This window comes from Bufo bufo, chromosome 7 (assembly GCF_905171765.1).
Source record: "Bufo bufo chromosome 7, aBufBuf1.1, whole genome shotgun sequence".
Classification (NCBI taxonomy): domain Eukaryota; kingdom Metazoa; phylum Chordata; class Amphibia; order Anura; family Bufonidae; genus Bufo; species Bufo bufo.
Genome location: NC_053395.1, coordinates 153148590 through 153175764, shown reverse-complemented (window position 1 = coordinate 153175764; position 27175 = coordinate 153148590). Strand labels below are relative to the sequence as shown.

The window sequence follows — 27175 nt, the reverse complement described above, 5'->3', positions numbered from 1 at the left end:
GGTACATCACTTCGGTTTTCTTCGTGTTGATGATGAGGCTAAAGTTGTCACATGCTGCTGCAAATTTATCCATACTGTCTTGCATTTCCTGCTCTGATTCCACATTAAGGGCACAATCATCAGCAAAAAGAAACTCACAAAGCACAATCTCTTTTACCTTGGTGACAGCCTGGAGTCTTTGTAGGTTGAACAATTTCCCATCGGTTCTATACCTGAGATTGAATCCCAGTGTCTATATATGTGCAGCATATGCAGGTGAAACCTGAAAAATTAGAATATCGTGCAAAGTTCATTTATTTCAGTAATGCAACTTAAAAAATGAAACTAATATATGAGATAGACTCATTACAGGCAAAGCGAGATATTCAAGCCTTTATTTGTTATAATTTGGATGATTATGGCTTACAGCTTATGAAACCCCAAACTCACAATTTTGAGGTCCCCTTTGCTCAGGGGGTATAAATTAATTAGCTGACTAGAGTGTGACACTTTAAACCTAGAATATTGAACCTTTTCACAAAATTCTAATTTTAAGCTGCATTAATGCAATTCCTTTTAATTTGCATTACTGAAATAAATGGACTTTTGCAGGATATTCAAATTTTTCGAGTTTCACCTGTAGATAGCACGGTAAACGGAGCATAAAGCTGAATTAACTATTCCTCAGAGGGGGGGGGGGGTCGGAGTCTCAGAGAGATGTCTTCTAATCCTAAAAATAGCTCTCGAATCTATTCATAGCGGCACGGAGCGGCAGCCTCTTTTGGTGTAATCCCTCCGGGAGTAGACGCTATAAATAAAACTTGCTGTGCTGGATTTCCTCTTGAACTACCTAAGTAATTGACTTAAGACAGCATGAAGCTCTTTGCATAGACATTAGAGTTAGGGCTCATGCACATGGCCATAGTTTTGGTGCCCATCCGATCAGCGTTTTTGCGGATCAGATGTGGACCCATTAATTTCAATGAAGTCGCAAAATATGCATCTTAAGTCTGTCCCACGGCCCCGCAAAAAAAAAAAAAAAATAGAACATGTCCTATTATTGTCCATTTTGTGGACAAGGGTAGGACATTTCTGCAGGAGTACAAAAAAAAAATGACAGCATACACCCACCCGGTATCCGTGTTCTGCAGATATGCGATTTGCGGACTGCAAAAACTTACGGTCGTGTGCATGAGCCCTTAAAATGAAGCTTTGCAGGTGTCCCTTAGTCCAGCTGACTATAGCTAGAAATAAATAGGTGTTTGCCTAGACACCAGAATGTGTTATTGCAGGCACGTCATTCATCCCCGGAAAGCACTGCTTCAAAGGGTACGGTCACACATACAGGAAATCGTGAAAAGGTCTGCGGTGGTTTTTGCAGCGGTTCCACCAAAAAAGCAAGACAAAAACTACATGCCAGTGAATTTCTCCTTCTCCATTGCAAAGGGTGATATGCTGCAGATGGCAAATCAGCGTTGAAGGTCAAGTTACTGAAAATCTCATCCACTTTGCTGGTACTGTACCATGCTGTGGATTTGCCGCATGAAAATCTGTGACGGCAAATCTGCAACTAGCCAGTCATGTGTGAACCTAGCCTATGGGAGGATAATTCCAGTAGGGTACATGTGCACGGCAGTTTATGTGGATCTTCCACATGAAATTTCATGCATTTTTTTTACAGAATTTCCACACCAAATACCCAAAATCAGCGTTTATGTTACTTGTGGATTTGAATGTGGATGTGTCCCAGATCTCCCTTGGATTGCAAAGGGTGAAATCTGCACTGAAAATATGCACAAACAATTGACATTCTGCAGATCTCAAAATCTGCACCCCAGGTTAATTTTGCATATTGTGATTTATTGCCAAAGCACTTAGAAGGTTAAAACATTATTTTTCTTGGGTATAGGTAGAAAATAGTTAAATGGCAGCTCCTTAGTGCAGTTGCCAGGGTGATGGACTCACCCCAGCTCCATGGTTAGGAGTCTTTGCTGAGCAGGCCTAGAGAAAGGAGGTGTATATGTTAGCTGCTTACCACTAAGCGCCTAGTTCAGGGAACCTTTATCCTTGATACCGAAAACCTGCCAGAAGGACAACTAAACTGAGAGGCCTCTGAATGAAAGAGAACATTTAGGCCCCTTTCACACAGGCAAGTATTCCGCGCGGATGCGATGCGTGAGTTGAATGCATTGCACCCACACTGAATCCTGACCCATTAATTTCTATGGGGCTGTGCACATGAGCGGTGATTTTCACGCATCACTTGTGCGTTGCATGAAAATCGCAGCATGCTCCTCTTTGTGCGTTTTTCACGTAACACAGGCCCCATAGAAATGAATGGGGTTGCGTGAAAATCGCAAGCATCCGCAAGCAAGTGCAGATGCGGTGCGATTTTCACGCACGGTTGCTAGGTGACGATCGGGATGGGGACCCGATCATTATTATTTCCCCTTATAACATGGTTATAAGGGAAGATAATAGCATTCTGAATACAGAATGCTAAGTAAAATAGGGCTGGAGGAGTTAAAAAAAATAAAAATAAAAAATGAACTCACCTTAATCCACTTGTTCGCGCAGCCGACATCTCTTCTGTCTTTAACTGTGAGCAATAGGACCTTTGATGACGTCACTACGCTCATCACATGATCCATCACCATGGTGATGGATCATGTGATGGACCATGTGATGAAAGCAGTGACGTCATCAAAGGTCCTATTGCTCACAGTTAAAGACAGAAGCCGGCTGCGCGAACAAGTGGATGAAGGTGAGTTACATTTTATTTTTATTTTTTTTAACCCCTCCAGCCCTATTGTACTTAGCATTCTGTATTCAGAATGCTATTATTTTCCCTTATAACCATATTATAAGGGGAAATAATACAATCTACACTACAACTAACCCAAACCTGAACTTCTGTGAAGCAGTTTGGGTACCACAGTCGGTTTTTTATCACGCGCGTGCAAAACACATTGCACCCGCGCGATAAAAACTGAACATGCGGGTTTGCCGCAATGCACTGGGACGCATCCAGACCTAATCCGGACACACTCGTGTGAAAGAGGCCTAATGTCCCTGATAAATTGTTCGGAAATACAAACACCAAAAATATAGTAGCTCCTAGATATTTCTTTGCATTTGCTTGAACTGGAGTTCGTATCTGGGTACCACAGAAGTTCGTATCTGGGTACCACAGTCTGTTTTTTATCACGCACGTGCAAAATACATTGCAACCCTGTGATAAAAACTGAACATCGGAACGCAATCGCAGTCAAAACTGACTGCAATTGCATTCCTACTCGCACAGGTTTGCCGCAGTACACCGGGACACATCCGGACCTAATCCGGACACGCCCGTGTGAAAGAGGCCTTACAGATGGTTGAGAACCACTAGAAAGGCTGTGCTGGACTGAAACAGAAAGGTAAACGCACATTTATTGCAATAGACTTTACTGCTTGTGCAAAGTGTTAATTGCCCCCAGCACCCACAACACTTTTGAGACGGATTGGTCATCTGACTCTAAGGACTGCACCCACATCCTCCAGACTGCGCATTGCAAAAAGTGTTAATGAGAACAGAACTGCACACCTGTGGTTAATTTGGGAAGATTGCAAAGTGTACTTTGAGGAAGACTACTACTAGAATCCTGCTGTGTTATATACCTCAGACCTGAGCCTATTGCTTGCGTATGTACTACAACTTCCATCATCTGCTCAATAAAAAGAGAGACTTTATTTATTATAGCCAAACAGCCCTGGTGATTGCCTTCAACATACACTGGCCCCTATGCCTGCCTTCCTGCATTGCACCCTGCTACTCATACACCTAACATCAAGGGCACCCCAGCCACCACCAGTCAGAAGCACCCAAAGGTCCTTGGTGTGTCCCAAGTGAAGAAAGGGTGTGCCCTTCACACACTGCATGCACGGCCCAGGGAACACAAGAGGGAGAGGGTTAAGCCACCATGAGGACTTTGACTACCCTCATTGCCACAGCCAAAACTCCCATTGTTTCCAACTCCTGCCACCATGACTCACTTGTGGGCTGGCGCACTGCAAGTTCTGTGCCACATCGTGTACTTGGGAGTTTGAAAATCTCATCTATTCCACTGTTACTGTATTACACTGAAGATTTTCCGCACCATTTGCATATACCCTTAGGGTGGCATTACACACAGCTTTTTGTGGCAGTCTTTGATGCCGTTTTTTGAGCAGAAGTGAGTTGAAAGAGGATGAGAAATATAAATGAAGAAAAGCTTATACGTCTCCTTTCTACAAGACCCACTTCAGGCTTTAGCTCAAAAAGTTCCATCGTGGTGACACCAACCTAATATGGCATACATTGCAGCATGGCATGATGTTTTTTCTATAGAATTCTATAGGCATTATGTATTCAGGATTCATGTGGTACAAGATTATGGGGGTAATGTAACAATATGTGAGTTTATAGCCTTTTTTGGAGTGTTTGGTTTGAGTAACTGCATATTTTTGTGGACAAATTTACAAAATGTCAAATGCCATTTGTTAAATTTGTTGCCAAAAATACTTAGATTTTTCAGTCTAAAGTCTAGTCATACTTTTTTATGACTTTGCAAAAAGTTGCAATAATAAATGTGGCTTAAAAATATGGCTGCGGCCACAATGCATCTAGCGAACCCCTTAGTAAATGTAACTGCTGTGCATGGCAAAAACAACCCTAAAAATGGAGCAAATATTGCACTTTATATATTTTGCAGGAGAATTATTAGGCAAGTTGTATTTTTGAGGATTAATTTTATTATTGAACAACAACCATGTTCTCAATGAACCCAAAAAACTCATTAATATCAAAGCTGAATATTTTTGGAAGTAGTTTTTAGTTTGTTTTTAGTTTTAGCTATTTTAGGGGGATATCTGTGTGTGCAGGTGACTATTACTGTGCATAATTATTAGGCAGCTTAACAAAAAACAAATATATACCCATTTCAATTATTTATTTTTACCAGTGAAACCAATATAACATCTCAACATTCACAAATATACATTTCTGACATTCAAAAACAAAACAAAAACAAATCAGTGACCAATATAGCCACCTTTCTTTGCAAGGACACTCAAAAGCCTGCCATCCATGGATTCTGTCAGTGTTTTGATCTGTTCACCATCAACATTGCGTGCAGCAGCAACCACAGCCTCCCAGACACTGTTCAGAGAGGTGTACTGTTTTCCCTCCTTGTAAATCTCACATTTGATGATGGACCACAGGTTCTCAATGGGGTTCAGATCAGGTGAACAAGGAGGCCATGTCATTAGATTTTCTTCTTTTATACCCTTTCTTGCCAGCCACGCTGTGGAGTACTTGGACGCGTGTGATGGAGCATTGTCCTGCATGAAAATCATGTTTTTCTTGAAGGATGCAGACTTCTTCCTGTACCACTGCTTGAAGAAGGTGTCTTCCAGAAACTGGCAGTAGGACTGGGAGTTGAGCTTGACTCCATCCTCAACCCGAAAAGGCCCCACAAGCTCATCTTTGATGATACCAGCCCAAACCAGTACTCCACCTCCACCTTGCTGGCGTCTGAGTCGGACTGGAGCTCTCTGCCCTTTACCAATCCAGCCACGGGCCCATCCATCTGGCCCATCAAGACTCACTCTCATTTCATCAGTCCATAAAACCTTAGAAAAATCAGTCTTGAGATATTTCTTGGCCCAGTCTTGACGTTTCAGCTTGTGTGTCTTGTTCAGTGGTAGTCGTCTTTCAGCCGTGCTTTTGGGCACTCCAGTGATGTTGCAGCTCGGAAATATGGCCAAACTGGTGGCAAGTGGCATCTTGGCAGCTGCACGCTTGACTTTTCTCAGTTCATGGGCAGTTATTTTGCGCCTTGGTTTTTCCACACGCTTCTTGCGACCCTGTTGACTATTTTGAATGAAACGCTTGATTGTTCGATGATCACGCTTCAGAAGCTTTGCAATTTTAAGAGTGCTGCATCCCTCTGCAAGATATCTCACTATTTTAGACTTTTCTGAGCCTGTCAAGTCCTTCTTTTGACCCATTTTGCCAAAGGAAAGGAAGTTGCCTAATAATTATGCACACCTAATATAGGGTGTTGATGTCATTAGACCACACCCCTTCTCATTACAGAGATGCACATCACCTAATATGCTTAATTGGTAGTAGGCTTTCGAGCCTATACAGCTTGGAGTAAGACAACATGCATAAAGAGGATGATGTGGTCAAAATACTCATTTGCCTAATAATTCTGCACTCCCTGTATATCTACTCCACTGACAACACAGGCAAAATCTCTCCATTTTGCTTGCACAGCACATTGAATATATTACCCCCTATTTGGTCATGAAGCCTTAGTAATTCACTAAGAATGTAGAAAGGCCACAATGGTATATGAGGGAGGTCACACTGGTTCAAAAAACATGAACTCACACACTTATCATCTGTGAGGGGTATGCATGCCTACAGGGCCGTAGCTAAATTCTCATGGGCCCTGGTGCAAGAGCTCAGCTTGGGCCCCATTCCCTCAGTGTTTTGTGACCAACGGCAGGGAAGCATATAGCCTTCATATTGCCTGAGGCAAAAATTGAAACAGGATCCCCCCCCCCCCCCCACCATTTTGACCTAACCCCTTCCCTCCAGCCAGAGCTATAACTTGACCAGCATGCACTTTCTATAATACTGGTGTCTTCTGATGCAGCACAAGGGTCTTTGGGCCCCCTCAGGCTCCTGGGCCCGGTAGCGACTGCTACCTCTGCACCCCCTATAGCTACGCCCCTGCATGCCTAGTATTCTAATGTACTCACTAAATTTGACTTTACACGCTCCGATCTTACAGCCGACAGTCGGCTGCTCATTCAAGTGAAGGAGATCACTGCATTTACTTGCAGCAATCTCTTTCACAGTATTGCGATGGATTGTCCTCATACAGCTGCACTATTTCTGGACAGCAGATTGCTGTTTATACCGCACAATCTGCTTCCCATATATGATAATTTAGGTGCTTTCACTAACGACATGATCACCCCATGAACGAGCGTTTCGCATGTTCATCGGGTGATCAGCAGCACATTTAGACTGGCAGATTGTCGTGAACAAGCATTTGCAGGAACATCCATTCCCAATAGTCTGCCCGGATATTGGGCCGGGTAAATCCACCTTAAGGTTGTTATCCTAGTAAGATGTAGTACACCATGTTGGCTTGACACCATACTTTTCACACCCATACTATTAGATCAGGCGGGATTCCAAGCACTTCCTAAGCATTCTCCCCTAACATCACAAGGCCAGGCTGCATACTGAAAAAATGCTAAACACGATGTATTAGTTGATGTTTAGGCCAAAATACGCAAGCTCACAAGCCTTGTCAAGGATCCTTGTGTTTTAAGCTAAAATCAAAAAATATTCCCCAAAAAAGACCTCAGATTTACAACATGAAAAAATGCCATGCATAAAGTTAAAACACTGGAAGGCAGATTTTTAAAGAATAAAATGCATCAAATTCATAAAGGGGAATGTGGCTCTGAATAAATTAGAGAAATCTAGACATAAGCAGGTGTTATGTCTATGTGTGCTATAATTTGTGTATTTTGTTGGGTAAAGTCATAATAAATCTTTTAGAAATAAGTCCACTTGCCAGTTAAATGTGGCTACTTTGCCTGTTTTCAAAAGTTGCAATAGGCAAGGAAGGTTGCAGATTTTAGAGCCAATATAGTGTCTGCCATATCTTGTGACTACATCAGAAAAGTTGCACAGACCAAATTTGTAAAGCACAAGGCCTTACAAATAAACTGAAAACCAATCAGACCTAAACTAAACGGGAGCCTCAAATGAGGACCCAAAAAAGTTATCGAATCCCTTGAAGGGGCCATTAATCAGGTCTGTACTTTATCTTTGGGATTTGATAACCTTTTCATTAGGAGGGTTAACCACTTGGTCTTATTTATTACCTTCCAGTTTGTATTTATTACCTTATCATGTACTATTACTTTTTACCTCTTCTTTTGATGGCACACTACTTGTGTATGTGTCTGTCTTTGCCAACTTATATATGTATTTTATATTCTGGTCTTAACATTCAATATAGATACGTTTTGATATATTTCTATGTTCATTCTTGTGTACGGGTACTTGGGTTTTACCATGTAGGAGCTGCTGCTTGCAAATAAACTGACAACTCCTGAATAAGTTATGATGGAGCTGGTGAGGTGTTCCCAATTAGTCACTGTGAGAGGTTGCAGTTCTAAAATTTAGAGTGATATTACATCACAGTGTTATAGCACATCACAAAAGCCAGTGAAAAAAAACTCAAAACTTTCTTGCTATTGTTTACTTGTTAAGAATCAAGTTATGGATTGCTACATCTGTATTTTACAACCCGTTATGAAGGTGACATTCAATAGGTACTGTTATTAGGGCATGTAACATGAATTCAAAAGATTTGAGAATGAATAAGCTTACGCAGGTTAAGTAAATAAATATATCTACTAAGTGTGATTAAATATAAGATACAAATCACATACTGAATAATAAAAAGCAAATAAAAGTCACTAGCCTAAATATGAAATATGGGGTATGGCTCCGGTCCACCATGCTATAACACATAGCTATAACACATTATAACACATGACTGACACCCCAGGGTGCACAAGAGATATGGAAAATCAATACTTACATCCTACCTAGGATGAAGTTCCAAGTGGAGTCCCTACTAATGTGTCTGTGTAACCAGAGTTATACACCTTTTCCCCTCCCTGGTGTGCATCACGCATGTCCTGAGATGTGTCTCTGTGATCACTACTAAGGAATGTGTGGCCTTATCAACAGAATGGGGGGTAGGATGGTTATGCCTAACCCACTACTATAAAAGAGACAGAACCAATCAGTACTTAAAAATACCTTACAATGCAGGGCATCTGAAAGTTCCACTAATTTATTGAAGTCTTACTTGTGACATAATTTCTTCATGGTGGCTATATAGAGGTTAAATCTGGTTTTATGGTGATTTTTTGCTATATTCGTTATGTATTACTGTTCATGCGCTGGCTATTTGGAAAAGTCTGATGGTTGCTTCAAAGAACTTGTGCATTTCAAAGTATGAGAATGAACTGCTTGTAATAATATATTGGCTTGCAAGGAAGTAATCATGAGACTGTTATTTGGCATTGCAAGTTTCCTGGTGCCCTGCTGGGCCTGAGCAGGAGTCTGCTGGGAGAGAGCGCAATCAGCAGCCGTGGCCTCACCAGTTACTTCCCTTTCCCAATCAAGCTGCCGTGTTCTCAGAGTTAGCTCCTTAAACAAAGATATGGATCCACTGCCAGAATGAAGCACAAAGGGCTGGCAGGAATGTAATTGCTTGATATACAATGACTCTGCACAGAAAATTATTAGAGCAGAGCCAACGGGGAGCTATGTTAGGAAGGTAATTGTACAGATACGATTAGTCCCTATTTAGAGACGAGTCAACCGATCCACTAAATAAGCACTAATCAATGCAGAGGGGTTATAAAGGCCCAAGGCATTCTCCTTTTGCTTCCTGGTGGTACAGCACATAGATTGGCTCCACTGATTATTGTCACATATGGTGCTGGACGTGTACCACCATGATTGGTTATGCATTACTCAATATTCCTTACAAAGCTTAGCTGGCATCCATCAGTCTATGAAACTTCTTCATTTCAATGTAAAGATTAATTCTCTCCAGAAAGAAAAGTTATCTGGAAACATATTCATCTCACAATTCAAGAAAAATAGGCTTATGAGATTCATAGCTTTACTAAATATATGTAGTACTCCTATCCCATTGCAATGACTCCAGATCTACTTACTATTAAATTTTTTAGCTAAACAAGTATTTGATTTCAGTAATAGAAATGTTATTCTTTGAATAATGGAAAGTGCACCAGACAGCAGTGAACACCAACAGATGACAGATGAGATGATACAGTAGTTTACCTGACTAACACCAGTTGTGATGTCAGAGTAAGTGGCCTGAGTGACACTTGACAGAAGCACAGTTGCGTGGTCACAATCGCTTACCTATGTGAAACTGTTTTGATGTCATAAAAGCTTAAAGGGTTTTTCTGAGATCTTTATGCTGAGGATCTATCCTCGGACCCCCTCCGATCAGATACTGATGACCTATCCTGAGGATACGTCAAAAGTAAAAAAAAATCTCAGAAAACCCTTTTAACTGATAGAAAGCCACTTGTGATGTCACATTAGTTACCTGAGTAAAATGGTTGTAATGTCACTGCAGTTACTTGCAGAAATCCCCTTGTGATGTCAGAGCAACTTACCTGACTGAAACAGTTCTGATCTCACAGCAGCTTGCCTAACGATACCCACTTGTGATGTCACAGCAGCTTGCCTAACTGAAACCCATTTGTGATTTCATAGATGCTTAACTGACTAAAACCCACTTGTGATGTCACAACAGCTTACTTGACTGAAACAGTTGTGATATCACAGCAGCTTGCCTAACTGAAACCCATTTGTGATGTCACAGAGGATCACCTGACAGAAAACCACTGCCTAACTGAAACCTACTTATGATGTCAAAGCCGATTACCTGACTGAAACCTACTTGTGATGTCACAGCAGCTTGCCTAACTGAAACCCATTTATGATGTCACAACATCTTACCTGACAGAAACATATGTGATCTCACAGCAGTTAAACTGAAACAGTTGTGATGTCACAGCAACTTTCCTGACTGACGTCACAGGTCCTTACCTGACTAAAATGAATAGAATATAGGGGCACTGCCCTAGTGCATTACCACAAACAGTAATACCTCGCACAATAAATGACCGCCTTTTCAGTAGTGGTTGTGCAATGCCAGAGCCAATGGTGGGTAATGGTAAAGAGACCTCTCCAGAGGTAACCAGGCTGCTGCTCCCTCCAGCTGACTGTCCAAGCTGGAACCGGAAAACATTGAAATCAGGATGCAAGAGAAAAATAATGAATGATCCTTTTGTGTGAAAATATTAATGTAATAATGAAAGTTGCACCCAAATGTAATACACTTTCTTATACTGTCCAATATCTTTTTATCAGCCTGATCTTGAGAGCAATGGAGATCTGATTCAGAAGCTTCCATCCATTCTGGAAGATGATGAATTTGAAGATGATGAGAAATGTCCATTGTCGGTTAGCCCACGAGAAGTGAGCCCAGTTGAGTCCTCGCTTAAGGTGCCTAAAGCATATAATTCTCCAATGCTATCTCCTCTGACGCCACGTTCTTTTAAAACACCCACTAAGCGAGTAGACAAGAGTTTCGGAGACATCCTTGGATCAAGTGAAAAGAGCAAATTCCCAGTTGGTGATGGGGGAAGACCTTGCAAACTTCAGCTCCCTGCTTTTAATCTCAATGTTCCTCCTTTGCTGAGTCCCAGGTAAGTGAACTTTATATTCTGTACTGCAAGATGACAAGGCGTTGGTTTGACCCAATAAAACAAATGGAATACCATTAAAATGTAATGTTTTATAATGCCAAATCTCTTGGTAGGTTTAATGCTAAATAAGGTAGTACAAATTAAGTGAACAGACTCAGTAAAGACTGGAAAGGACATGAAAAGTCCTTGTTTCAGATTTTGCATAAAGACAAATGCGTTTCAAGTTACCGGTACACCCAAGGGCGGACTTGGAACTTAAAGTGGCCCTTGGAAAAATACTAAAAGTGGCCCCGTTTTGTAGTCGGGTCCTAATTGATGGAAGGTAGGGCCAGCAATACCATATTGTGGCACATTATACCAACAGATAAACAAATTGCAGAAATACAGGCGGCACTCACCACTGAAGGAGAATCTTCTTTATTTGATTACATCAATACAGGTAAAATAAGGCTGGGGCGGACGACCTTCCACCGACACCACACTAGGTAGCGACGGCCGTTTCGCACGCCTGTGCTTCCTCCGGCTACCAATGTGATGACTTGGATGTGCGCCGGCTCTTATGCTTCGTCAAGTAAGGTGGACATAGCAACCAATAACGCCGAAGCGCAAACAGATAGGCGGACCCATGTCTCACTACAATTAAAATTAATAACCCAAAACATGACCCCTACAAACACTGAGCAATATAACAGACAGTTTAGATAAATACATTAAGGTCATTTCGTTCATTTAATCCTAATGCTCCTGTAGTGTCTGTGCGGATAATCCACTGCGCCTCTTTCTGAAGCAGGAGGCGATGTCTATCACCACCCTGCGTCATTGGAGGGATGGCTTCAACTCCTGCATTTAATATCGCCTCCATGGACCCTGCGTACATGGTCTATGAGGCGGGGGCAACCTTTCCCTGACTTTACCGAGTTCAGGTGCTTTCTAAACCTCTCGTACATAGGCCTAATGGTTTTGCCCACATAAAATGCCCCGCGTCTGCAATTAACAACATACACCACAAAGATAGTTTTACACGTAATAAACTAGGTTATCCTATTGTTCACACCTCCAATGATGAGCGCTTTCTTTTGATAATTATAACTACAAAAAGAGCAGTCACCACATTTAAAGTTGCCACATGGTTTCCTACCTGTTAACCAATTCTTTGTTCTTTTTTCCTTAAAGTGGCTACTAACCAGCATATCCTTAACTGTGTGACTCCTTTTAAACGTGACCACTGGCCTCTTTTCCACAAATTTAGCCAAACTCTGTTCATTTCTAAGTATGTCCCAATTATTTAGAATGACCTTTTTAATCCGTTCCGACATAAGGCTGAATTTGAATGTGAACACAAATCTACCTTCATTTTCTACATCGCAACTTTTTTTACCATCGCGGTGCAGTAATTCTTCTTTTACACGTAATAAACTAGGTTATCCTATTGTCCACACCTCCAATGATGAGCGCTTTCTTTTGATAATTATAACTACAAAAAGAGCAGTCACCACATTTAAAGTTGCCACATGGTTTCCTACCTGTTAACCAATTCTTTGTTCTTTTTTCCTTAAAGCGGCTACTAACCAGCATATCCTTAACTGTGTGACTCCTTTTAAACGTGACCACTGGCCTCTTTTCCACAAATTTAGCCAAACTCTGTTCATTTCTAAGTATGTCCCAATTATTTAGAATGACCTTTTTAATCCGGTCCGACATAAGGCTGAATTTGAATGTGAACACAAATCTACCTTCATTTTCTACATCGCGACTTTTTTTACCATCGCGGTGCAGTAATTCTTCTTGTGTGTGTGTGTGTGATTGTGCCCTACGGTGAGTCCCGCCTGTATTTCTTCAATTTGTTCATCGAGTATCACTACTTTTATTCAAGGCAGTGCACCACGTACACTGAGTGTTACGGGGTTTGTAGGACTGAGTAACCACATATGAGTGGTCTAGTAGTGCCGCCCGCTTTTCTATTGTCTTTATTATACCAACAAAGCCAAATACCGCAGTCCATCACAAAATACTGCCATCAGCACAAAATACATCCCCAAAAACTTCCACTGGTCGCCGTGAGGAGGTCTTAGGTGGCCCCCCGGGCATCAGCCCACCGGAAAATTGTCCTGTAAGGTCTATGGCCAATCCGCTGCTGAGTACACCTCTGAGTCTCAAGGAGGTTATGTTCACATCGTGTTTGTGATGTCGACCTAGTACATACTCTAGGAAGAGCTCCCGCTGTGTGGTGTATAGGCTAAGCAGATCTCTTGGGCTCCTTTTGCCCAATAGAGGCCAAAAGAGTGTACTATACACAAAATGCATTATTATACAGAGAAAAAAGGCACTACACTATTCTACATCCAACACAGGCCTTGATCAAATGTATATGTTAGGAGCTTTTCCCAGTGTGTATGCCAGGGACATAAAGTTGATGTGAGCAGAGCCTTATTGACACCACTGCCCACTTGTACATTTTACGATGTTGAATACTGCTAAAATACATGTAAGTAGACATAAAAAAATGTAGGAAAATGGAAGCACAATATCACAAGTCATTGAGACACCTACAGGTAAAAGAATACAGAAGTTTTGATCAATCTTTCCTGAATTCATTTTATCTAGTCTTCTTGACTCCATTTGGTTAATTTATCTTAAGTCTTATGGATACCAGTTCTTGAAGACTGCATTAAGAGCCACTACAGTATATTGAATTCCTTTTGAAATGTGTTCAGTCACAAGTTATGATATGAATTGAAGTGCATTACCTAGAGGATACTGCCAGGTCGAGGAGCGTTTTATTGTTATCTAAGACAAAGCCGGAAAATCTGCGATGAAAGAAACATGCACACCGCTGTTTCCTACAAGACTGGCTGAATACAAATCAGTCAGACGGCAAAGCCACTGGTACATTAATCTGTGTAAGGAATAAAGGAAATGAGTGTATTATCCTCACAGCTTGGTACTGTACCATAACAAGGTTGTTTCTTGCTTTTATGTGCTACAGGGTATGCAAGTACTGTACACGCAACATTCTCCACAGACATTACATTGGAAGAACGTGCACATTAATATACAAAGTTACTGTGTTGTCAGTATACATTCATTTGTAACCAGAAGGAACTTCATTTTACAAGACACATACCCCCTAGTTTAAATAATCATTTCTTAATAACTCTCTTTACTGTCTTGGAATAAATCCACGGAGAGCTATTACTTTCCATTTATGCTGCAGCCTATGTGACATACCTGTACTCTCTCGTACTAGTAGCTACATGCCAGGAGATCTGCTGCTTCACTATTTGCACCATATCTTGTGAGAGCTACTATGGGCCAGGTTATTTTAATATTGTTCTACGTATTGTACTGTGTAATTATTATTTGGGTTCCATATATTTTGGCACTTTATGGATGTGCTATTCAGGCACTACATCTATACAGTACTTTGTGGCAGCATTATTTGAGCACAATATGCAATGCATTTTGGGACCCATACAACTGGTAGGGCGGGTTCGCATTAGCGTAAGAAATTCCGTCATAGTTTTCTGTTATCACAGAGTTATAACGGAATTTTAGAACGGAATTCTGTTGTAACAGAAAACTATGACGGAATTTCTTTTGCTAATGTGTCCCAAAAATGTATTGCATATTGTGCCCAAATAATGCAGGCACAAAGTACAGTATACATATAGTGCCTGAATAGCACATACATAAATTGATAAAATATATGGGCCCCAAGTAATAACAGAACACCATAATGGAATTTCTAGCACTAATGCGAACCCGCCCTAAATGTGTTCTTGAAACTGAGCATCAGATTCCATTAGAGCAGAGTGACGAGCTCAGGAAACTCTGGTTACAACTCCCAGTCACTCAGTATGAAATTGTAGAATAGATAACTGTGAATAAACTGGTTGTCACTTATACTTGTAATACTTATAGCAAATGTGGAAGCAGTGTGACTGGCTTTGCTGTGGGACTAGTGTGGCGCTGCTATAAAGGCACTTTACTGTGATTGGCATTGTTAGGCAGACACTGAAAGGGTACATTAAAGGGAAGCTTTCATTACATTTCAACAACCTAAACCACCCTACAACATCATATACAATGGTAATAGGATTCTAAAGAAGTCACTGTCGGAAAAATCTCATGCAAAATAAAAGAAGATATGACGTTGTGAAGTAGCACACGCTACATGTCAAGAGTCGTGTGTCAGATACCATGCTCTGGCAGTGAGTCTAGCCTTCCTAGCGCGGTGCCATTTGCAGCAAACCGGACCGCAGGGGCAGTATGTGAGTGCACGGTGGGCTGATGGGGGTACTAGTCGTACTAACAGCTTTGCAGCTCCCTGGGTCGGCGTGCAGTGATGAGGAAGAGAGCACTAAATCCTCCGGGACACTCTCTATTGCAGGGAACACCAGCCAGATGGAAGTTGAAGTGCCCTTGAGGGTAGTGGGTATGCTTAGGGTGCTTTGGTTAGCTGGGTCCCTGTGTTCGTGAAGCCAGCTGTCACGGCGGGGAGTGGGGGAAACCCCCCACCGTGCGGTGTCAAAGGGTAAAAGGGGATCAGCCTGGCCAAAAGGAGTAATAAGGGAGCAGGTCACCTCCTACAGCATCCCTAATCCTCTCCCTGACTCCTCACCGTATGAGCGGACCCCGATGGTAGAACGACTCATACTCTGCATTCCTAGAGACCCTAAGTCGCCCTGGTAATCCCTCACCAAGGATCCGGGAAGAGAGGACCTGTTCATCCCAGTCATGGAGGAACAGGAGTCTCTATCTGAGGCCAGGCTGCAAGGAGAGGGGAACACATACAGCATAAGGAGATGGCAGTTAAGCGAAACCAATAACACACTTACCTGCCACAGACACACTGACTGGAACCCGTGCACTAGTGCTGCTGTCCACACCAACATTAAAGGACACAGCACACACCACAAACCCACACAGGAAGCCAGAACACCCATAGCTGCAATAAACATGAGACAGGGGAATGTCTAGTAAACATGTTGGACACCAAACACCACCAGACATGTAACACCAAACTAGACATACAAACACCCTGAACATAACCCACTCCATACAAATAGGGACAGGAAGGGAAGGAGACACAGGGATAACATTGATGACCACAAGGGTGGCCCTCACTGGACAGATGCAACACCCTGGACTGAAGCAGAGCTCCAGCACCAACGACAGCTGAAGTACAAATGACTCCAGCCAGGGAGTCACAGGGGATAAAACCCTAGTGACCACACCCAGTCAGGGAGTTAACCCTTACAGCACCAGACAGGACAGAGGGAGGCTACAACATAAAGGGGAAGTGCACACACAAGCATACCAAACACGTAACCACCGGCAACAGCATGCGTGGCAACCATGTCACGGCAATCACCCAGAAGGCCAAGACACTGCCACCGCATGCTCTCACAGCAACACATTGCCGCAGGCAACCGCAAGTGTGGCAACAGTGTCACAGCGTACACTATAGGCCGTGACACTCCCACCCCTAAAAGCCCCCCCAAACAAAAAAAAAGGGGAACTAAACAGAACACCCAAAAAACAACAGGGCGGGGGGGGGGGGGGGTAGGGGAAAGTAACAGGATCAGCGTCAGTGCAAGCAAGTCTCTAAAAGACTGCTGCCAGCCCCCGGAACCACCTAGAAACCAGGCAGCCAGCCACCATACAGCTCAGAGAGACCGCACTGAACACTGAGTCCACCTCAGACCCAGTTCACACAAGGTCGCTGCGAGCAAGCATTCCCAACCAGTACACAGCCAGTACACCACAGGAATGCAGCCAGCACACAACACAAGTGACAAAACCACCGAGACATGGACAAGGGGAAGTAAGAAGATACAGCATCAGAGCAAGGATGTCTCTCTAAGACTGCTGCCAGCCCCTGGAGCAACACACAGGAACCAGGGCACCAGCCACCAAACAGCCCAGAGAAACTGCACTGAACGCTGCGTCCACCTCAGACACGGTTCACACCAGGTCGCTGCCAGCATGCATCCCCAACCAGCACACAGCCAGTACACCAAAGGAATGCAGCCAGCACACAACACAAGCACCTGAACCACTGAGAAATGGACGAGGAGAAACGCAAACACAAGTGACGGTTCACACCTACTGCAACCAACAGTCACAGGGAACCGCACTGTTAACAGCGTCTAACCTTTCACCCTCCCTTCGGAGGATAAGCATGTGCGCCAGAAAAACGGCAGGCGACACATGCTGGGCCCTCTTCCGAAGGCTCCAAGCAAGGAGCCTTTGTGGTCATACTGTCACGGCGGGGAGTGGGGGAAACCCCCCACCGTGCGGTGTCAAAGGGGATCAGCCTGGCCAAAAGGAGTAATATGGGAGCAGGTCGCCTCCTACAGCATCCCTAATCCTCTCCCTGACTCCTCACCGTATGAGCGGACCCCGATGGTAGGACGACTAATACTCTGGATTCCTAGAGACCCTAAGTTGCCCTGGTAATCCCTCACCAAGGATCCGGGAAGAGAGGACCTGTTCATCCCAGTCATGGAGGAACAGGAGTCTTTATCTGAGGCTAGGCTGCAAGGAGAGGGGAACACATACAGCATAAAGAGATGGCAGGTAAGCGAAACCAATAACACACTTACCTGCCACAGACACACTGACTGGAACCCGTGCACTAGTGCTTCTGTCCACACCAACATTAAAGGACACAGCACACACCACAAAACCACACAGGAAGCCAGAACACCCATAGCTGCAATAAACATGAGACAGGGAAATGTCTAGTAAACATGTTGGACACCAAACACCACCAGACATGTAACACCAAACTAGACATACAAACACCCTGAACATAACCCACTCCATACAAATAGGGACAGGAAGGGTAGGAGACACTGGGATAACATTGATGACCACAAGGGTGGCCCTCACTGGACAGATGCAACACCCTGGACTGGAGCAGAGCTCCAGCACCAACGACAGCTGAAGTACAACTGACTCCAGCCAGGGAGCCACAGGGGATAAAACCCTAGTGACCACACCCGGTCAGGGAATTAACCCTTACAGCACCAGACAGGACAGAGGGAGGCAACAACATAAAGGGGAAGTGCACACACAAGCATACCAAACACGTAACCACCGGCAACAGCATGCGTGGCAACCATGTCACGGCAATCACCCAGAAGGCCGAGACACTGCCACCGCATGCTCTCACAGCAACACGTTGCCGCAGGCAACCGCAAGTGTGGCAACAGTGTCACAGCGTACACCATAGGCCGTGACACCAGCACTGTGAGGTGCAATTAGGAGATGATGTGGAATAAGGAGACCAAGTTTCTTAACAAACTCACAGTACTTTACAAAAGCTGATCCAAAGGTCATCAATGTATGCAAAAGTCATTTACAGCAAGGCAGCTTTTGCAGTGATTCAGATTAGCTTCCAGAAGTTGCATAAGGAGCAGTTTTCTATGACAATCAATCTTTCTCCCTTGTTTCTCCAGGCTGGAGGGATGTACTATCTCTGCTGTACTGTATAATCATATACTTCTGTATCCTCTCTAGGAATACTATGTTCTGACAGATGGCCTTTCTGTCCTTGGTTATGGTGGGTAGCTTGCAGCTTAAAGAAGACCTTTCACCAGAATAAAGTATCTAAACTGACTATACAGATGTGTAGAGCGGCGCCCAGGGATCCCCCTGCACTTACTGTTATCCCCGGGCGCCGCTCCGTTCTCCGGTTATAGCCTCCAGTATGTTCATAGTTAGGCTCCACCCAGGGGAACCTGCCGCGGTCTCCTTCTCCTATGCTGTAGCGCTGGCCAATCGCAGCGCTCAGCTCATAGCCTGGCTATGAGCTGAGCGCTGCGATTGGCCAGCGCTACAGCATAGGAGAAAGAGACGCCGCCAGGTTCCCCTGGGTGGAGCCTAACTATGAACATACCGGAGGCTATAACCGGAGAACGGAGCGGCGCCCGGGGATAACAGTAAGTGCAGGGGGATCCCTGGGCGCCGCTCTACACGTCTATATAGTCAGTTTAGATACTTTATTCTGGTGAAAGGTCCTCTTTAATCTCTCCACCTAATGCAAAGGAGACTAAAGCCTGATAAACGACAGATACCTTCCTCACTACCTCTCTGAGTTGCCTGGTTCCTCTGTAATCTTTTCCTTCTATAGGCTGGTACATGGAACTAACTATGGAGTTTGGATAACTCTTGTGGAGACTCGCTCTGGTAGACAGGATTAGCGGAGGCAGTATAGAGGCAACAACAAGTTCTTTGGCCCAAACAGTTCAGTGTTTTATTCACACTTTAGGCAAGTGACAAAAGAAGCAGTCATATTCAAACAAAAATTCACCTTGCGGTGTTGGTGGTAATTCACACCATGCGGCAATTCTGCCTCAAAGAGTCCTTGCTGATAGCAGCACCAACCCGTTTTCAAGCCAAACAGGTAGCAAGCCCTCATCCAGACACAAGGCTCCCAGATCCCAACACAGAGACCTGGCTTCTGAGCCCAGCTGCCTATTTAAGGACAGCCAGGTGCTGCCAAAACCCAGACCGGCATTTAAAATCCGGTCCGGTATTTGACCTCACCTGGCTGTACATCAGCCCAGCAGCAAATGCTGGGTGGAAAATACCCGTTTTCCCAGATCAAACCTCTCACTGTGTCACACTCTCCAAAATGAGGTCAGACATCACACACACTGACCTTCTTCTCCTTCTCCTCTGTACTGTGTGCAGGGCGGAGTCAGTCCTGGGAGGCTTGTTAGAAACTCCCCCTCCCTATGCAAACTTTATTGGAACTCCTATACAAACACAATTTACATGAAACACGATCACAGTATTAAGTAGTGTGTTTCAGGACACTGCACCCCCCCTGCTTTAATGTAAGTCGTCCTCGACGCACTCTTGCCACGATGATGCATCACGTGAATAATGTAAAAAGAGCATGCATATACACAATACCATTACCCCATTCTTGTGGTTTCTCTTCTTTGGCTATAAGAGAATTGGGTTAGGCATATATATATCAGGAGCATCACAATATAAAATGAGTGACAAGGGCCGTAGTTTCTCTTGTAACTGGGGATCTGGGGCACTGACCTGGCACAGCGAACAGTAAAGACCAGGATAGTCCATAATGTAAACAAAAAAAAAGGATAACTTCTCAGGAGGCTCACAGGGTATGAGTCTGTTCCCTGGGCATGAAGTATGATGGTTGCAGAACATCACGGAGGGCTTTAGTGCGTCAAAGTCCATTTCTGGGCACATGACTTGAACTTTGCAAAATAAGGGCAAAGGAGTCTTTAGAGAGTCCTTAGAGCAAGGCAAATAATCAAGGCAATGAGTCTCTTACTCAGGCTCTGTAGCTGTAAATGATGCAAGAATGCAATCACAGTTGAACTGGAAGGGCTGGAAGTCTCCTCCTCGGCTGCTGCGGCTGACCTTTAGTGGTCCGGTCGGATCTCCGAAGTGGCTGTGACTCTATAGGCCTTGGTTCAAGGTAACTTGGTACATCTTGAGCTTCTGAGGATCCTTCACAAGGTAGTTCTTCTGGCTGAAAAGGGGGCTGTATTAATCTTGGCGGGAACAACAAAGTTAAGCCATGGTGTAAGGAACCACTGAAGGGGATCTGAGTCTAATAGTAATTTTCCAATAGACTGTGTTGGTAGCTTCTGTTTTTTGTACACCAAAGTGTTCTGACCTGTCGTTGTACATTTCGAGGACAATTCTGGCATCTCGGCGTGGTACTATAATTTGATGCAGCCGATCATTGGTGACGGGATCTATGGTTCATCTCATTATTAGTCCCTTTTGCATAAACAGTTGCTTTCTGTGTCTCCATAGCTTGAGCAACTCTGGATCTGCATTTTTTCTGCAGATTCTTTCTGGTGTTCTTCCACTAGTGAAGAAATCTTGTAGCTCACCTAATACTCTGCTCTCTGCATGCAACTTGATCCACCTTTCTTTCTCAACTTGGGGTTCTGGATTTCTCTGCTGTTGGAAGTTGAGGACTTCTTTCCCTTTGTTTTTGATGGTGATAACATCTTGTTGGGCAAAATGTTTGCAGAAAGCAGGCATCTCTACTTCTTCCCAAATGTCTTCCTGTTCAGTAGTGTTGAGCGCGAATATTCGTAATACAAATTTTTATCGCGAATATCAGCACTTCGATAATTCATGAATATTTTGAATACAGTGCTATATATTCGTAATGACCGTGGTGATGTACCATGTGATTGGAGCATGTGATCTGACGTCACCAAAGGTCCTTTAGCCCATAGTTCATCTTTTGAGAAGTAAAGAAGAGACCGGGACTTACGCGAACAAACGGAGAAGGTGAGTTAATTTTTTTTATTTTTTTTAACCCTCAACTGATCACCTACTAAGCATTCTGTTTTCAGAATGCTATTATTTTCCCTTATAACCATGTTATAAGGGAAAATAATAACATCTACACAACACCGAACCCAAACCTGAACTTCAGTGAAGAAGTTCGGGTCTGGGTACCACAGTCGTTTTTTTATCACGCGCGTGCAAAACACATTGCAACCGCGCGATAAAAACTGAACATCGGAACGCAATCGCAGTCAAAACTGACTGCAATTGCATTCCTACTCGCGCGGGTTTGCCGCAACACACCGGGACGCATCCGGAACTAATCCAGACACGCTCGTGTGAACGCAGCCTTAGTGTTAGATAGTAATAGGCAATTGTGTAGCTGAATAGCTGATAGGGTCCAGTGCAGGGTGTAGTGTAGGTTATAGAGATAGTTAGCTGAAATATACAGTTGTGTTAAAAATTATTCAACCCCCACTGAAATTGAGTGTTTTGGCAGTTTGACATTGATTTTGATCATTTCAGTCATCTTGTTTACAATTAAATCAAAGAGGCAATTGTAAGTCAGAAAAATATAACATAACATTTATAATGAAGTAACCACAAATGTATTTTCTGTGCTCACATCATTATCAGTTTTATTCAACCCCCAAGTGACATTCAATCTTAGTACTTAGTACAACATCCTTTTCCAGTTATAACAGCTTTTAAACGTGAAGCATAGCTTGACACAAGTGTCTTGCAGCGATCTACGGGTATCTTCGCCCATTCTTCATGGGCAAAAGCCTCCAGTTCAGTCACATTCTTAGGCTTGCTCGCTGCAACTGCTTTCTTTAAGTCCCACCAGAGGTTCTCAATCTGATTTAAGTCTGGTGACTGCGATGGCCACTTCAAAATGTTCCAGCCTTTAATCTGCAACCATGCTCTAGTGGACTTGGAGGTATGCTTGGGATCATTGTCCTGTTGAAAGGTCCAATGTCTCCCAAGCCTCAGGTTTGTGACGGACTGCATCACATTTTCATCCAATATCTCCTGGTACTGAAGAGAATTCATGGTACCTTGCACACGCTGAAGCTTCCCTGTACCTGTAGAAGCAAAACAGCCCCAAAGCATGATTGACCCCCCACCATGCTTCACAGTAGGCAAGGTGTTCTTTTCTTCATAGGCCTTGTTCTTCCTCCTCCAAACATAGCGTTGATCCATGGGCCCAAACAGTTCTAATTTTGTTTCATCAGTCCACAGAACATTATCCCAAAACTTTTGTGGTTTGTCCACATGACTTTTGGCATACTGCAGTTGACTCTTCTTATTCTTTGGAGACAGCAAGGGGGTGCGCCTGGGAGTTCTGGCATGGAGGCCTTCATTGCGCATTGTGCGCCTTATTGTCTGAGCTGAAACTTCAGCATCTTCTTTCTGCCACGACCAGGTTGCGTTTCAACAGTGCCCTTTGCCTTGAATTTGCGAATGATGCTTCCTATGGTGTCTCTTGGTATGTTTAACATCTTTGCAATCTTCTTATAGCCATTGCCCTTCCTGTGAAGAGAAATCACCTCTTCTCTTGTCTTCCTGGACCATTCTCTTGACTTCACCATGTTTGTAAACACACCAGTAAATGTCTAGAAGGAGCTGAGTATCACAGTCCTTTTAAATCTGCCTAATTGGTGCTTATTATGCTTCATTGCTGTTCCTTGACATCCACAGGTGTTTTCAATACCTGATCGAAAACACTTGAATGAACCTCTGTTCTTAAGAGTGGTAGTCTTTAAGTGGTTGAATAATTGTGTCAATGAAGAAATCACAAAAAAAACATTTAATACTGTATTACAAAAACAATTGATGTCATTTTAGTTGCATTTGGTTCTTTAAAAAGTCCTTGTAAGATCCTTGAACACAATTACAAATGTACACTAAATTCCCTAAAACCCTTTACAGCATTGGGGGTAGAATAATTTTGAACACAACTGTATAATCCAGATAGTTAGTGTTAGGGTCAATTCACAAGTCCGTAGTGTATTGTGGATCCGCAATACACCCGGCCCGGCACCCCCATAGAACTGCCTACAAGAACTGCGGACAAGAATAGGACATGTTCTATTTTTTTCCAGAGCCGCGGACCGGAAGATCGGAGGCGCGCTCTGGAAATGCGGATGTGGACAGCACTCTGTGTGCTGTCCACATCCATTCCTGCCCCATAGAGAATGAATAGGTCCGCACCCGTTTCGCAATTTGCGGAACAAATGCGGACCCATTCTGCAGACGTGTGAATGGACCCTTAGATAGTGTAGGTTAGTTAGGGCATATTGTAGGTCCAGTGCAGGGTGTATTGTATGATATAGAGTTAGTTAGCTTAAATATATAATGCATATAGTTAGTGCTAGATAGTGTAGGTTAGTTAGGGGGAAAAAAAAGGATTTTAGTCCTAGTGTTTTAGGCTTTAGTTTGTGTTTTGATTTGTGTTTGCGTTTTTTGTCAGTGAAAAAATTAAAATAAAATATATTTTTTTTTTTAGTCCTAGTGTTTTAGGCTTTATTTTTTGGTGATTAGTGTTTGCGTCTTTTGTGTGAAAAAAACAAAAAACAGTCTTTTAGTCGTTGTGTTTTAGGCTTTAGTTTGTGTAGTGATTTGTGTTTGCGTCTTTTGTCAGTAAAAAAAACAAAAAAAAAATGTATTTTAGTCCTAGTGTTTTAGGATTTCTTTTTTTGTGATTACTGTCTGTATCTTTTGTGTGTGGGAAAAAAAAACAAAAAAACGGTCTTTTAGTCCTAGTGTTTTAGCCTTTAGTTTGTGTAGTGATTTGCGTCTTTTGTCAGTGAAAAAAACAAACAAAAAAAAAGTATTTTAGTCCTAGTGTTTTAGGCTTTATTTTTTCGTGATTAGTGTCTGCGTCTTTTGTGTGTGAAAAAAACAAAACAAAAAAAAAGTATTTTAGTCCTAGTGTTTTAGGCTTTAGGCCTCCTGCACACGAACTAGTGCGTCCCGTGGTCATGCTGCGAGCCGCAATGCGCGAACACCGTCTGTGGGGCAGCCACAGCGGATCGCGGACCCATTTACTTTAATGGGTCCGCAATCCAGCCGTTCCGCAAAAAGATAGGACTTGTTCTATCTTTTTGTGGAATGGAAGTACGGGACGAAACCCCACAGAAGCACTCCGTAGTGCTTCTGTAAGGTTCCGTTCCGTGCTTCAGTTCCGCACCATTCCGCATCTCCGTATTTGCGGACCCATTGAAGTGAATGGGTCCACATCCGTGATGCTGAATGCACACGGAACGGTGCCTGTGTATTGCGGATCCGCAAATGCGGTCAGCAATACTGCAATGGGACACCTACAGTCGTGTGCAGGAGGCCTTAGTTTGTGTTTTGATTTGTGTTTGCTTCTTTTTTTGCTACACTGGCTATGTACACCTTCGGAGGCAATTTTTTTTATGATTGCATTTTTCACATTTTGGGCCAAAAATTATTTATTCAATTGGTCTTTTTAAAAAATATTGAGCTGTTACAAAAGGGTTAACTTTTTGTCTAATTGTGTGAATTGTACTTTTTACTTTCACTTTGTGCCAGACAGCTAATAAACCTTGGGGTACATTTATTAAGACCGGCATTTTAGACGCGCCAGTCTTAATAAACCCCTAAGCTGGCAGTGGTTCCGCCAAAGTTACGAGGAGCTGCCGGCCTCTCCATAATTTCAGCGGATCCTATGCCAGTTCTACTCCTGAAACAGGCAAGAAAATATTAAGTCAGACGGGCCTGCCGGCCACTGTGCTGCAATCTGCGTCTGAAATAGGCCTAATATGGGCATATTTCGACATCATAGATGACTTCTTTTATCTCAAATTTACCAAAATATCATAAACACTTATTTAAGCCACATTCTTATCAGTAGGGTAAGAACTGAGCTATAATGAGTGTTTATAAGGTCAGAGATCAGAAATAAGAAGCCGTCCGGTGAGCTGGCTGTCAGGGCAAAGAGAAAATTCTGATCCTGCTACTAGAGCATCTCAGCCACATGCAGAGAAAAGGGCTCCATATTTTTAATAAAGAACAATTAAAAAAATGCTCAAAATAAGTGCAATGCAATAATTAAAAAAAAAAAAATTCCCCAAAGGTGTACATAGCCTTTAAACGCCTCCTCCTGCAGTCTGTGAGTCAGACTGAAATCTAAGGGAGCGCAGAGCTTATGCAGATATCAGTCATTATTTACGCCAGTTTTTGGAGTACATAATGATAAATGTGTCAGGGCTGATGGCCCTGCCAGCATCCTGCTATCCCCATGCCATCTTATCAGAAAAAAAAATTCCACGTGACCAAAAAAATGGGTTTTGCAACTTTTTAATGCCAAAAAACTGGTGTGGGGTAAATGATAAACTGGCTTCAAAGTGTACTCGTTAATGGTGACTGGAAAGCTCTGACTAGTAAAGCATAATTTTATGAGTTAGGCCAGTTTCAGACGAGTGTGTTCAGTGAGTGAAACACGCTCTGTGTGGGAGCCTGAATTTCTGTAGTGGACTCTGCTCCTATGACTGGACTGCACAGCATTATAATGATTTATAATGCTGTGTGTCTCTGCCTAACCTCAACTGTAATGATTTGTATTGACATAGCGCCATCTGAAACAGGCCTTAAAGGGGCATTCCTGTTGTAGCAGGTTATCCCCTATCTACAGGATCAGATGCTTAAATAGGTGGGTGTGGGACCCCTCCCAACCCCCAATCATGAAAATTGGGACCCCTTACCCCACAGGGTCCACTGAAATTTTTATTTCAGTGGACCCTGTGGGGTAAGGGAACAAGGCGCAAGGTCCAAGGTCTCAAGTCCGCCTTATTCTCCTGCAAAAATGTGTGACCAAAAGAAGCCACAAAAAAAAATGAATTTCATGGTGTTAATTTACCTGCTGTAAAGTATACAAAAAAACTATATGTGAAGGACACCCAGAGCCAGCTTTTAAGGAAGGGACATTGCAGGGTGAGGGTTTAACCACTGTGAGACGGGACCACTCAAACAGTCTCTTTTCAGGGTTTATTAGGCACACAGTACCGTACAGGCTTGCTTTCTTCAAATAACAGAACAGTCCAAATGAAATAACAAAACACAGTGATATAGGCTTCTCACCAGCTGCAGTTTTCTCCCAGCAAATCCTCACTGCCAAGAGGTTTGGTTCAGTAGTCTTCCTCTCAGACCACCATCCACACACACTGCTCTCTGGCAGAGTGTCTTTTTTAAATCACCCTCGCACCTGTGTGTGTGGCGGTAACACCCGAGATGGAGTATGGGAGTGACCTTCCCACCCAAGCTCTTCAGTCACTCCTAAATCCCGGACCCAAAATCCAGCTACCACCAACTCAGTGATCTACCACCACTGGTCACTACTTACCTCCGGGATTTACATCACTGAGCGTAGCAGCCTCAGTGACACATACCTACCATCTATGATGTCACCCACTGCATGCTTACATATCCCCCCCCCCCCCCTCTGCCTAAAGCCGGGGGGCTTGGCACCTTCCATAACCAAACAATGGAC

At 43.3% G+C, this 27175-nt stretch overlaps 1 protein-coding gene and 1 long non-coding RNA gene across 2 annotated transcripts in view; one reads left to right on the top strand and one right to left on the bottom strand.

Moving 5' to 3' along the window:
• LOC121008056 (potassium voltage-gated channel subfamily H member 8-like) overlaps nucleotides 1-27175 on the top strand; it is a 777955-nt gene that overhangs the window by 684115 nt on the left and 66665 nt on the right. Inside the window, exon 12 of the mRNA XM_040440333.1 lies at nucleotides 11024-11361. Coding sequence (XP_040296267.1) covers nucleotides 11024-11361 — 338 coding nt within the window. The remainder of the gene's footprint in view (nucleotides 1-11023; nucleotides 11362-27175) is intronic.
• On the bottom strand, nucleotides 1721-26760 carry LOC121008057. Its single transcript, XR_005780509.1, has 4 exons — nucleotides 26636-26760; nucleotides 14206-14213; nucleotides 11985-11990; nucleotides 1721-1731 (listed from the first exon to the last, which is right to left on the bottom strand). It is a non-coding gene; the product is annotated as an uncharacterized LOC121008057 (long non-coding RNA).